Source organism: Cygnus atratus, chromosome Z (genome assembly GCF_013377495.2).
Source record: "Cygnus atratus isolate AKBS03 ecotype Queensland, Australia chromosome Z, CAtr_DNAZoo_HiC_assembly, whole genome shotgun sequence".
Lineage (NCBI taxonomy): Eukaryota > Metazoa > Chordata > Aves > Anseriformes > Anatidae > Cygnus > Cygnus atratus.
Window position 1 is genome coordinate 54,276,609 of NC_066396.1, and position 12,024 is coordinate 54,288,632.

Here is a 12,024-nt window from a genome sequence, read left to right on the forward strand (position 1 = left end):
GTAGAAACCTCACATTTTCAGCACGGATTTGGCTTCTGTCTCAGTGAATCTCATCTGGTCATTAACATCCATTAGAGCTTCTCTGTGTGGGAAGTGAAGCCAAACAAATGGAAAACAATGGCTTCAGAATGCAATAAACCCCAGCTTCCATGCAAACTTTTGTGCAGAAATAAAGTGGTTTCAATTTGTTTTTGTTTAGTTTAGTTCCAAATAAAGCAAACATCCTTTGTTAGATCTCCTCAGTTAGCCTGATGTAACTTTCCTGAGTGGTTAGTTTAATATAAGTTTCCTGAGTGTCCACCTGCAGATAATCTTTTAATCAGGTGCAGTTTGTGACTTCTTGCCCCTTTTAAACACACGAGATGGGAGTGAGTGTTGCTATTCATGAACACACTTCCAGAACTAAAGATAAATTTTGTGTTCTCATATTCAGTTACATACACAGTTGTTTGGATCCAGGTGGACATTGTAGTGGGGACAGCATGATTTCAAGCTCTGTGCACTTTTCTGGATTGTTGTCCTGGGGAAGGGCAAATTATGCCTGTTTGTTCCTATATCTGTCCTGTCCTGGGAAACCAAGACTTGGTTCACACAACCTGAGTACATGAAGACTCGTGTGAGTTTCATGTTATTGACAAATACCTCTAGTTTCAGAATGCTTTTGTTGGTGTCCAGGAGTTAAATCCACAGAGACCTTGTCAACCTGCACAGTGCCATCTTGGAAACAGAGCTTGGAAAATAAGCCCTCCTAAGAGTAATTCTGAAATGTGTTTGAAGACATCAGCAGACATCCCTCAGCTTACTTTCTTTAGAAATAAAGAATACTCAGCCAGTAAATTATAGGAGAACTTTTTGCTTTCTTGTGCCTTTCAAATAGAGGTCATCTGTGGGGATGCCTGTGCCAGAAGCCAGTGGGGTGGCCGATCTCTGGCTCAGGCCTTGAGGCCACAACCAAGCAACACTGACAGAACAAAATCTGTAGAGGATCTCTGCTGATCTCCCCTAGGGGTAGGATCTGCTCAGCCACCACTCTGGTGGTTGTTCTAGTGGATGTACAACTTTAGGCAGAGAGAGTGGGAGCGTTTATTTTCCAAAGTGAATGCTGCGGAGGAGGGAGCGTATGTCAGGGGCTGCCCTGTCCTTGGGGAAGGTAGCAGCCTGGGGCCCTGCCAGCCGCTCGGCCTCCCCAGGCAGCTCCTGGAAGGGATGTGTGCTGGGAATAACTGGGGGATCCAGGGGAGCATGAAGCAGGAAGCAACAGGGTGAAATCTTCCATGTGGATGAGGAAGAAGGGGTGAACAAGGGAAGCCATGCTTATTTGAGGTGTGGGGATCAGAGCCTGTCAGGCCTAGGCCTCTACGATGACTGGTAGACTGCTGTCTAGTGGAGCAAGAGTGCCTGTCATTCAAAAGACTGTTTAAATAAAGAAACCCCTCTTTTGTATGAATCACATCACAGGCAAAGCCACCCAGCGTTGTGTGTTGCGAGTTAATTTCCTATATTCAGGTCTGTGGGACATGGCAAGTAAATAGCTGCAGACCTGGAGGAGGCCTGGGTTGGTGAAACGTGGATTAGGGTACTCGGAGTGGGAGCAGCTTCAGAGAGTCCTCAGAGGGCGGTTGCGTGTTTGTGACCTCCTCGAGGAGCGAGTTGAGAACTCACAAGGAACTCTGTCTTTTCCTCCTTCTCCCCTCCCCCAGGTGATCTTTGCTTTGAATCAGACTCTCTTGCAGCAGGAGAGCCTCCGAGCAGGCAGTTTCCAGATCCCCTATACGACAGAAGACCTTATCAAGCATTACAACTGTGGGGACCTCAGCTCCATCATCTTCAACCATGACACTTCTCAAGTGAGTCTTGCCACCGCAGCCCTTGTGCTACGCACACGTCCCGGTAGCGCTAACCCCTGTCTCACGCTTGTCTCTCCTCAGGCAGGCCCTTTGCAGGCAGGGGCCAAAGACAGCTAGCCTGTCTTTTTCCTGTGCCTGCTCTTCCAGGAGTCTGCGCTAGCTCACCGCCGTCTTACTGCACACAAGCAGTGAAGGCGCACCTGGCTTTCCCTTTTGGACGAATGCCGTGTTTGCTTTAGCATCAAAGCTCTATGAGTTAATCCTTTGTTTTCTTAAGGATCCTGTGGAATTGTGCTAACTTGGGTAGGAGCGAACGTAGTGCCAACAGAGGGTAGAAGCAGGCTCTTTTGTGCAAACAGTGATAGAGAAATGCTCTCTTGACTTTGACACTTGTGTAAGGCTGGGCAAGTTGCAAGCTTTTTAATTTCTCCTATCAGTATGATCCTGCACTGTAGGTAAGGCGCAAAGAAGAGGAATGGAGTGAAACAAAGAAAAAGATAGATTTAGACCGAATGTCAAGGAAAAGAAAACCTCAGAGGCCTCACAGACTTCATTTATGGAGACGGTTTCCCAAGCAGCACAGTGGAATGCAATGCTCTGATCTTTAAACCACAAGAAAATGCCCAGCAGGGACCAATTTGGCCTGTTTGGGCTGTTAGATAGCTAACCTCAGACTGAGACATCAGGCCACTCTTTATTCTTGTGTGTGAGGTACTGCCTGGCAATTTGTGCACTTCAATGAAAATGAGGCTCTAGCCTCACAGTGCTGAACAAGTGTGTGTTGGTACCTGGGCTTTCCCTGCTGAGTAACAGTTTTCACATGGCCTTTTGATACGTGCAGTGCAGTGCTGCAGAGCTGGAAATACTGTCATACTAACCCTTGCTTCTCTGGCACTGAGCTTTGTGCGCGCGTTACCTTCCTGTCCTGTACACCCTTCAGCCTGCCAGTGCTGGCAACCTGGTCGTTAATAATGCTTAGCTCTTACGCAGTGCGTTTCATTCATAGATTTGAAAGGGCTTCTCAAAGGAGGCCAGCACTGTAACAGCATACAGATGCTGCACCACTGTACTGCTGAGGTGTTACAGACTGCAGACAGCTGATGTTGCCTTGGGGGCCTTGGAAAGAACAGCTCTTGCCAAGACATGCTCTCCAAGGGAGCAAGTGCCCTTTACTTAGACAAGTGGCTCCTCCGCAGGGCAGTCTCCATCACAGCAAAGTTGAATAGCCTGCAAGTTGAACAGCCTACATTTTTAAGGAGAACTTATCTGTGAATTGTATATGACCCTGTGTTTGACCCACTGTAGGCTAAACACCCTTTTGCAACAGACGGTTATAGTCTATGAGTCACTCCAGAGCCTCTTCAGGTGCTGCATCCTTGCAAGGGAAAGCACCTGGCTTAGTGACTCTGCTCCCCAGCAAATGTCTCTTGCAGTCCCTATTCTTAGCAGTCCCTGTAGCTGCAATGTCCAGAGCTACTTGTGGGAGAAGGCAGGGTGGCTGTGACTCCAAATCTGTGATTCTCTCCAGTTGTAAGAGGTTGGGGTAGTATGCAGCCACAACAGTCCTGGGGGCCCCAGGAGATGTACTCAGTATTTGAAAAAATACCTTGAAGACCGGAGAACTACAGCTGGTAAAACTTTATTTCCTGACAAAATCTGGCTCTCCTTTTTTCAGAAAGTTTGGGGATATTTTTGTTAACTGGTTCAGAGTGTGCACTTATTCTTTGACAGCCCCAAGGGTCTGATACTAGTCAAACTCTCCTAGAAGAGTGTAATTATAATTATAGTTATGTCATACCCAAGGCAATTTAAGGAAGAGGTATGTAGTTAAAGATAGCCAGGGGCAAATATTTACTTTCTTCAGCCAAGCAATCAGGATTTGGGATCTGTGGTGTGGCAAACTGAGAAAAATTTGTTGACTTTGCCTTTAAAAAAAATAATAATCTGGCTGGCTTATGAAATGTTGTGTTGAGAGAAATGGAGCACTATGCATTATTAGAAGTTTGTTGAGTCATTTTTGGCTTTCTTTGGGTTTTGTCCTACTGGATGTGTGTTGAAAGACAAGGCAATGGCCACAGTCAGTGATGGAGCAAAAAGCCTGTGCATGATGTCTGCCTGAAATAAGTGGCCCTTTTTGAAGACTTTTTTTTCTTTCTATCTTAGGTCCCAAATTTCATTAATGCTACACTGCCAGCCCATGAACGTATTACTGCCCAAGAGATAGACAGCTACTTCCGTCAGGAGCTCATCTACAAGCGAAATGAGCGAATGGGCAGGAGAGTGAAGGACCTGCTGGAAGAGTACCCAGACAAGAGCTTCTTCTTTGCATTTGGAGCTGGTATGTGATTGAAGTGCTCTTCAACGTGAACACATTATTTCCACATCCCTTAGAAGCTTTGTACAAGTGGTTGCCCCAGTTTAGAGAAGGGTCAGTACTTTCACCTTGTTGGACACAGAACACAGCTGGGGTCTGGTAATTGCACCATACTAGGAAAACTTTCTGCAGTATGCAAAGAGCTCACAACATATGCATTGATGATAATATTTATTAGTTACAGACTTGTTTCTTCTATTTCATATGCACATAGCCACAGATACTGAACCAACTGTAGTGCATACACAAAAGGAACAAACTCTTACACAAACATGGTTATGCTCTTGTCAACCAAAGTAGAAGGGCAGAAGCACAGAACTGAAATGAAAGGTAGCAAGAGATTGCATCAGCAGTTGAACAAACCTTTCAAGAACACATCCAAAAGAATAACATCCCAAAGTGTGTGAATCTAAGGGACCTTCTAAATGTAAGGGGAGATGCAAGGCACACTTTCATCTTTCTGCTGCAGATCACTGCCTCTTCCACTGCACTTTCACAACTACAAGGGAATTTTGTCTGTCCCTATTTTGGAGCAGAACATTGTTCCCAGAAAGGGAAAAACTACCCCATCTGCTCCTTCGCAGCCAGCAGGAATCCATAGGCACATCTAGTGTGCACATCCGACTCAGTGAGGTTAACACCCTTAGTTCAGACTAGGGGTGGGTGGAGAGTGTAAACAGGATTGTTTTGGCTTGACTCCCATGCTTTGTTCTAGCTCCAGGGAAGAGAAAAAGTGAGAATGAGTGCAGGTGCTAATTCCCACAGAAGCAGTGCATCCTTTCCAACATGAACCATGTGGGCCTTGTGAGAGAGGGAGAACTGAAGGCACTGTCAGGACCCGTGTGATGTTTTCTGCTCTCAATGGCTACTGCTTTAGTGAGGATGGAAGATCTAGACAAGGAAAGGAAAATATTTACTTAACACTGTAAAAGCATTAGTATTTGAAGTCTGTGACAACCTCCTCACTTGCAGCAGGGAGCTGTGGTTACAAACTTAACATAACAAGGGTCCTGTGTGTGAGGGCAGAGGTAATGAAGGGTGGCTGATAGTGTCTGTTCAGGCATGCATGAAGATTTGCTATCTCCTTGCTGTATCATTCTGCTCCGTGCAGCTCGCTATCAGGAAATAAGGTGAAGCAGGTACAGCTTGTATAGATTTTGGACTCGAAGCTAAGGCAAGGGCTTGGCTGTACTCCAGTAGCTGATGTGGTTCTGACCACACTTGTCCCTGCTGGTCTGAAGTTCCTGATACATCTGCCCTGAATGCCAGCTGCATCAGTTGCAGGTAGCCATTCCTCTGTGAGGAGGGCTAGTCATGGATGTCAGGGCTCCAGGAACTGGATCACAACTGAGGAACGAGCAGCCCAGGCTCAGATGCAAATGGGCAGACATGCATGCCAGTCTTGCTCTGAGTTGGTCCTGTCCCAAGAGTTGGAGAGAGGAGAGCCTCTCCACCTCCTCGCACACACACACTGCATCCCAGTAGCTGGGCTGGATAAATCACCTATCTTCAAGGTGCTTTTTTATCATTTGTCTTCCTTCCAATCAATTTCCTCATCTTCTCTCTCTTGTCCCTCAGACTTCCTTCACTGTCATTAGCGTGCACAGTACCGTCCCCACAGCCCAGAAGCACTGCAGGAGCAGGACAGGTGTGTGGCTGTCAGCACCCATTGCTTCTTTCCCTTTCCCCTTTTCTCCCATGTTCTTGCCAATCCTTCTCTACCATCATGACAGCCCCAAAAACCATCCCAGGCTTCCTGGGTTTTTGCTTTACTCCTTCCTATTATTTTCCCTTTCTCAGCTGCTCTCTTCTTTGTCCCAGTTGCCTCTTTCAGTAAAGCAGAGTTAAGATTCACCGAGCACTTCACTGCTGCAGTGCTGCCTAGAGCCCTGGGTCCATGCAAACACACTTAATGAGTGGCTTATGTGCACATGGCTTGCTTTCCAACCACCACGCATCCTTTTCCATCATACTTTTGAATCCAGACAGGTTCATTCGCTTCTCTGGGGACTCTAGATCCACTCTGAAACTACCTCTAATTACTCTCTGGCTTTGCTACCAGTCTGGCCTCCATTCTCATCTGCTCTTCCAAATAGCTCTGCATAAAATACAGTGTCAGCCTCCCCCTGCCCCTTCTGCACTAGGGAATTAAACACCCATACGCAGAGATACTTGTGAGCAAATTATCATTATCCCCTAATTATCCCCTCATTATCCCCTTGTTTGTTTGCATAGGGACTTCTTTATTTGTTCTGCATTAATTGCCCAAATTAGGTAAGTAACATCACAGTACATAGTGCAGAAAACAGATCAATTTCTGTACAGTTCTGAGGTTTTCATAGAGCACAATGCAAATTTGAGTGCAGGCTTTTATTGTTTTCCAGAGAGCTAATTTAGCCTTTTGCTTGTCCAGATTCCTGTATGATAGGTGATTCTGCACAAGATTTATTTTGATGCCAGCAAGTAGTGAAGATGAACTAATAACTTGAGCCCAGTTCTTTGCACTGCTTGAGTGTTACTCTCTTGTTCAATTACTGGAAGAGGGCTCCAAGAAAGTGATAGTACAGGGCACATTACAATGAGCTGCAGCAGAAGGTAGCAAAAAAGAGAAAAGAGAAAGACTATAGAAGTGGGACTAAATCATCATTGCATTGTAGCTTTCCCTCTCTTGGCCACCAGAGAAAAATCTTTCTCGCAGCGATGATTGGTAAATTGCAGGACAAGATTGCATTAAAATGGTAGTAGGATATCAAAGGGTTCCAGGCTAGAAGGGGGAAAGGACTTTTAGTTGTTTCTTTTCAGATTTTTCTAGTGTGCCTTTTATTTTTAATAGTCCTACACTTTTTTAAGGAAAGTTCAATATTCTCTATTAACCAAACATCACTGAAAAAAAAAAAACACTTCTATCATCAATTATATCCAAGGAAGGTCATGGTGTGTGGATGGCTGAGATATTACAAATACACGCTCTTGTTATATAAAATACTGTTTGCATTTGTATTTTAAATGGGAGAAGAGCAGAAAAGATTTATTATTTATTTTATCTTCCCAAATGGACTGATATGGTTTAGAGATGTGTAATGCATTTTGCACAAAAAGCTCATGTTTCTTTTCAGGTCTTAATATAGCTGCATGGCTATAGATTTTGGCTTCTTACATAGAATTACATGTGGTAATTTGCTCAGAAATAGATTTGATAGTTAAATCCAGTGTATTTTATGCTTTTACTACATTTTAACAGATCGTACACATTCACCCTGTATTCTGTTGAAAACGCTTCACAGTCAGACCTCATTTCTGGAACTGTTTTTTAATTTTTTTAAGAAGTAATTTAAGCTTGCACAAAAGTATAGAGGAAAAAAATAACAGATTCTGCTGAAACTATCCAAAAAGCTTTGCTTTTGGCCAAAGTGCAAACATGGAAAGTCTCAAGCCAAAGGAAGTCTGTTGGAGGGAATTACAAAAACTTGTGGAAAGAGAGAGATGGTAATGCCAGTGACATTCCACAAGGTTCAGTAAAGATTTTGTCTTAATTGTGGACAGGCCTTTTTATATAGCAGCACTTAGAGTCACAAGTTAGATCTACTTACTCTTGCCTGTGGAAGAACTTGGGGGCAAAGCCAGCTCTAATCTTCTACAAGCAGTCTTCCTTTTGTATTCATTTTTAATTTCTCAGAAGTGTATGTGCAGTGTTCAAGATCTGAATGCTAAGCCAAAGTGGCTGATGGAGTTTTTTAATCCGTAGACAGCCATGTCAGTAGCAGTATAGGTTTCTGGTTTATCCAGCAGATACAAATCGAAGTAGAGAGGGCTGCATTGTGCTACTGTGCTGTGGATTTTTATCACTTATACCAGTCTGTTACAAGGGTGCTTGCTGCCTGCTTGCTGAACCATCACAGAGTCACATAATAGCTGAAGCTGGCGCATCATCTGGTCCGACTCCCATGCACAGAGCAGGGTCATCCAGAGTAGGTTGCCTGTGTATGACCAGGTTCTGAGTATCTCCAGAGATGGAGATTCCACAACCTCTCTGGGCAAGCTATTCTAGTCTTTAACCACTCTCATAGTAAAGAAGCTTTTTCTTATGCTCAGCTGCAATTTCTTGTGTGTCAACTTGTGTTTGTTGCCTCTTGTCCTTTCATGTGCACCACTGAGAGAAGTCCTGCTCCATCTATTTTACAACCTCCTATCACGTATTTTTACATTGCTAATACCCACGTGAGCCTTCTTTTCTCCAGGCTGAACAGTTCCAGCTCTTTCAGCCTCTCCTAGTATGGTAAAATACAATAGAACAGAACAAAACAGAATAGTTCAGTTGGATATTAGGAAAAAGGATAAATGTCATCTAGTCCTACTGCCTGACCACTTCAGGGCAGTATTATTATTGAGGGCATTAGGCAAATGCCTCTTGAATACTGACAGGCATGGGACATAAACTACCTCACTAGGAAGCCTGTTACAGTGTTTGGCAACGCTCACAGTATAGAAATTTCCCCGAGAGTCCAGTCTGAACCTCCCCTGGTGCAGCTTTATGCTTTTCCCACATTTTCTGTCATTAGTTCGAAGGGAGAAGAGACCAGCACCTCCCTGTCCATTTCGCCTCCTCAGGAAGTTGTAGAGAGAGAACAATGAGGTTACTTCTTAGCAGCCTCCTTTTCTCCAGACTAAACAACCCGAGTGTCCTCAGCTTCTCCTCACTGGATGCTTTTTTCATTTATCATCTTTGTTGCCCTTTGCTGGACTTGCTCCATTTTTTCCCTGTCTCTCTTGTACTAGGGAGTCTAAAACTGGACCCAGGACCCAGGACCTAGATGTGTCTCATTAGTGCTGAGGAGCAAGGAGGGATCACCTCCCTCAAGCTGGTCGTATCACTACTCCTAATGCATCTCAGGAGGCCCTTGGCCTTTGCCGCAAAGGGCACATTGCTGGCTCAAGGTCAGTTTGATGTCCACTAGGACCCCAGATCCTTTTCTGCCAAGCTGGCCTTCAGCCAGCTGTTTCCCAGCCTATCCTGGTGCCTAGAGCTGTTCTTTCCCAGGTGCAGGACTTGGTTTGCTGAACTTCAAGAACCAAGATACCACCATCCATGCTGACTATTCCCAATCAGCTGTTTGTCCTTAACGCATTTGGAAATGTTTTGCAGAATGATGTGCTCCGTCACCTTCCCCAGGAAGAGATGGGAGGTTTTACCAGTGTGTAGTTCCCCAGATCCTCTTTCTTGCCCTTCTTGAAGATAGGAGTGACATTTGCATTCTTCCAGGGACCTTCACCAATTATTGCAGCCTTTTAAAACCAATCAAGATTGACCTTGCAGTGACGTTGGCAAGCTTCCTCAGTTCCTGTGTATGCATCCTCTGAGGACTTGTGCATGCCCAGTTTGTATGAGTGTACCTTAACCAGACCATCCTTCCCCAAGGTTCAGCCTTCCTTGCATAGAGCTTTCCCTCTGGTCACAGGAACCTGAGATTCCTGAAGGCTGGTTTTACCAGTAAAGAAGGCAGTTATGTACTGAATACCTTGGCCATTTCCATGTCCTTTGTTGCCAGGTCTTCTGCCCTTTTCGGCACGTTTTATATAGTCTACATTTTACTCCTGCGGTACCAATAGACGCATTCTTTGTTTCCCTTGATATTTCTGATCATGCTCAACTCTAGATGGACTTTCTACATGGTCACTTTTATTCCAGGATGAATGTGGCTCCTGTTGAAGAGGCTAAAGAATAAGAGAAAAAAATAGCTTTTTTTTTTTTTAATTCTTTTTTATTATTATGCAGGTGGAAGCATACTTAGTGGCATGAGACAGACTTTTAGTTAGGTAAGGCCTCAGGTGAAGCCGGAGTCTCTAGGAGCTGAGTTTAAATTCCTCTAGTCTCTCCTACTTCTTTGAACAGCTGAGAAACTCCAGAACTGCCAGCTCATGAATAAGCAGTATAGAGGGATCTAAGCTGCCTTATATCCCTGTTGATGAAATGACAGACTTTACTGAGATATGCTGGCTGATGTGTGAACTTCAGAAGTTGGCCCTCTTTTAAACACTGTCAAAATCCCTTTTGTCTCAGAGCTCTTTTTTATTATTATTATTATTTTACTGCTCCTGAAAAAATGCATCATTTTGACACTTTAAAGTGTGCTGGATATCAGTAAACCACCATTAATGCTAAGAAAAGAAGGATCACAGTGAAAGCTTCTTCAGCTACCATTTCTTCTAATTACTGAAGGAAATAATGAAAGTATTTACTTAATGTTACCCAGATTTGTATGGATTCAAACCTCCAGGGACTAGCTGTTATTTTCCCATTTTTTTTTCCCCAAGACCTCCCAAAAGAGTTGTTATGAGCAGGCTGATTAACTGATGTCTGAATTAGCAATTCAGCAAGTTGTTAATTCACTTAAAACACTCCAGGATCTTAGTTGTCTTACTCTCAGCAGTTGAGTCAACTGATACTCTCTAAACTAAAATTAACTCTCAGATGGTTGACAAGTAATCCAACAACATGCAAAAGAAACACAGAATCTAAAATAGAATCATAGCATATCCTGAGTTGGAAGGGACCCATGAGGATTAAGTCCAACTTCTGACTCGACACAGGGGAACCTAAAAGTTAAACCCTGCTTCCTGAACACCAACATGTTTGGGGCCCTGACGACTTCCCTGGGGAGCCTGTTCCAGTGCCTGACCACCCATCAGTCTCCTCTTCTCTAAGGATTTTTGCGCCCCTGTAGAAAAGTAATTACCCCTGCCTGAGTTGAAGATGGCTGCATAACCCATCTTCCTAGCCACTTGGACAAGGAAAAGAGAGAACATATGACCACCTATGGTCACCCCAAAGTCTATCATAGTCTACCAAATGGCTTCCTCTGATTCGTCTAGGTTTTGAAGTAGTCCTTGGGTTGTAGGGGACACAGTTATGTGTCATCCTCAGGTGCCAAGTACATTGGACACACAGACATATGTGTAACCTTTTCCCTTACCCCTTACTTCATAACAAAATAATCCTGGAAAAAAAAATAATTGCCACAGGGGGAATTGGAATCATGCTGAGTCTCTGTCTTGAATGTTGTGTAAGGTGGTGTCATTTTCATATAAAGCTGTTTGCTGTTACTTCTTGAAATTTGTTCAGTCTGGCATTTTTGCATGGGAAATTATGCAAGAGGAGCTATATTTACGATCTCTGAAAAATAAAAGATCAGAGAAAGGACCTGTTAACAGTGTTTATAAAAATTACCAGCAGTGCTATTCCCAGGATGTCTCTGTCCAGCCAAACAACTGTTTATACCTGTAAAACAAAGCCAAACAAAAAAGCTGCCATGGCAATATGAAAGTTACCCAGGTAAATGGGATGTCAGTTGGACCGTTAAATTTATTGGGAATTCAGAGACCAACATGGAAGCTTTGAACCTGACCTCAGCACATTTGGAACTGGAGATGAGGGTGTGCACAGGGAATATAAACATATATATGTCTTGTATAAGGGATTTGAAATGTGTAATGAGGAAGTTCAGGAACAATCCAAGCAAAGCTGAACCTTGGCAGATCCTAAAAGAGAGCAAAAATGGGGGCAGGGTCAGGTAGCTGACATAATGATAAAACAGATTGAGTCCTGTGGGGCCACCTTGCTTCTCCCTAGGCACAAAGGGCTTGCTGATTGCCTGCCTCTGTCTGTCTCTGGAATGCAGCATCGTTTTAGCCTTTTTGGGTGGGAAGAAAAGCTGAGTCCCTGAAGGTGTGCCTGTACCTCTGTAATCTGAGAATGCCAGATACAAGCCAGCAGCTTTGAGACTGTTTTCTTTAGTAGCTTCTTTG

At 44.1% G+C, this 12,024-nt stretch overlaps 1 protein-coding gene across 1 annotated transcript in view; it reads left to right on the top strand.

The window, feature by feature from the left end:
• TRABD2A (TraB domain containing 2A) overlaps positions 1-12,024 on the top strand; it is a 77,332-nt gene that overhangs the window by 49,461 nt on the left and 15,847 nt on the right. The window contains exons 3-4 of the mRNA XM_035564240.1: positions 1,701-1,847; positions 4,011-4,185. Of these exons, the coding sequence (XP_035420133.1) occupies positions 1,701-1,847; positions 4,011-4,185 (322 nt within the window). The remainder of the gene's footprint in view (positions 1-1,700; positions 1,848-4,010; positions 4,186-12,024) is intronic.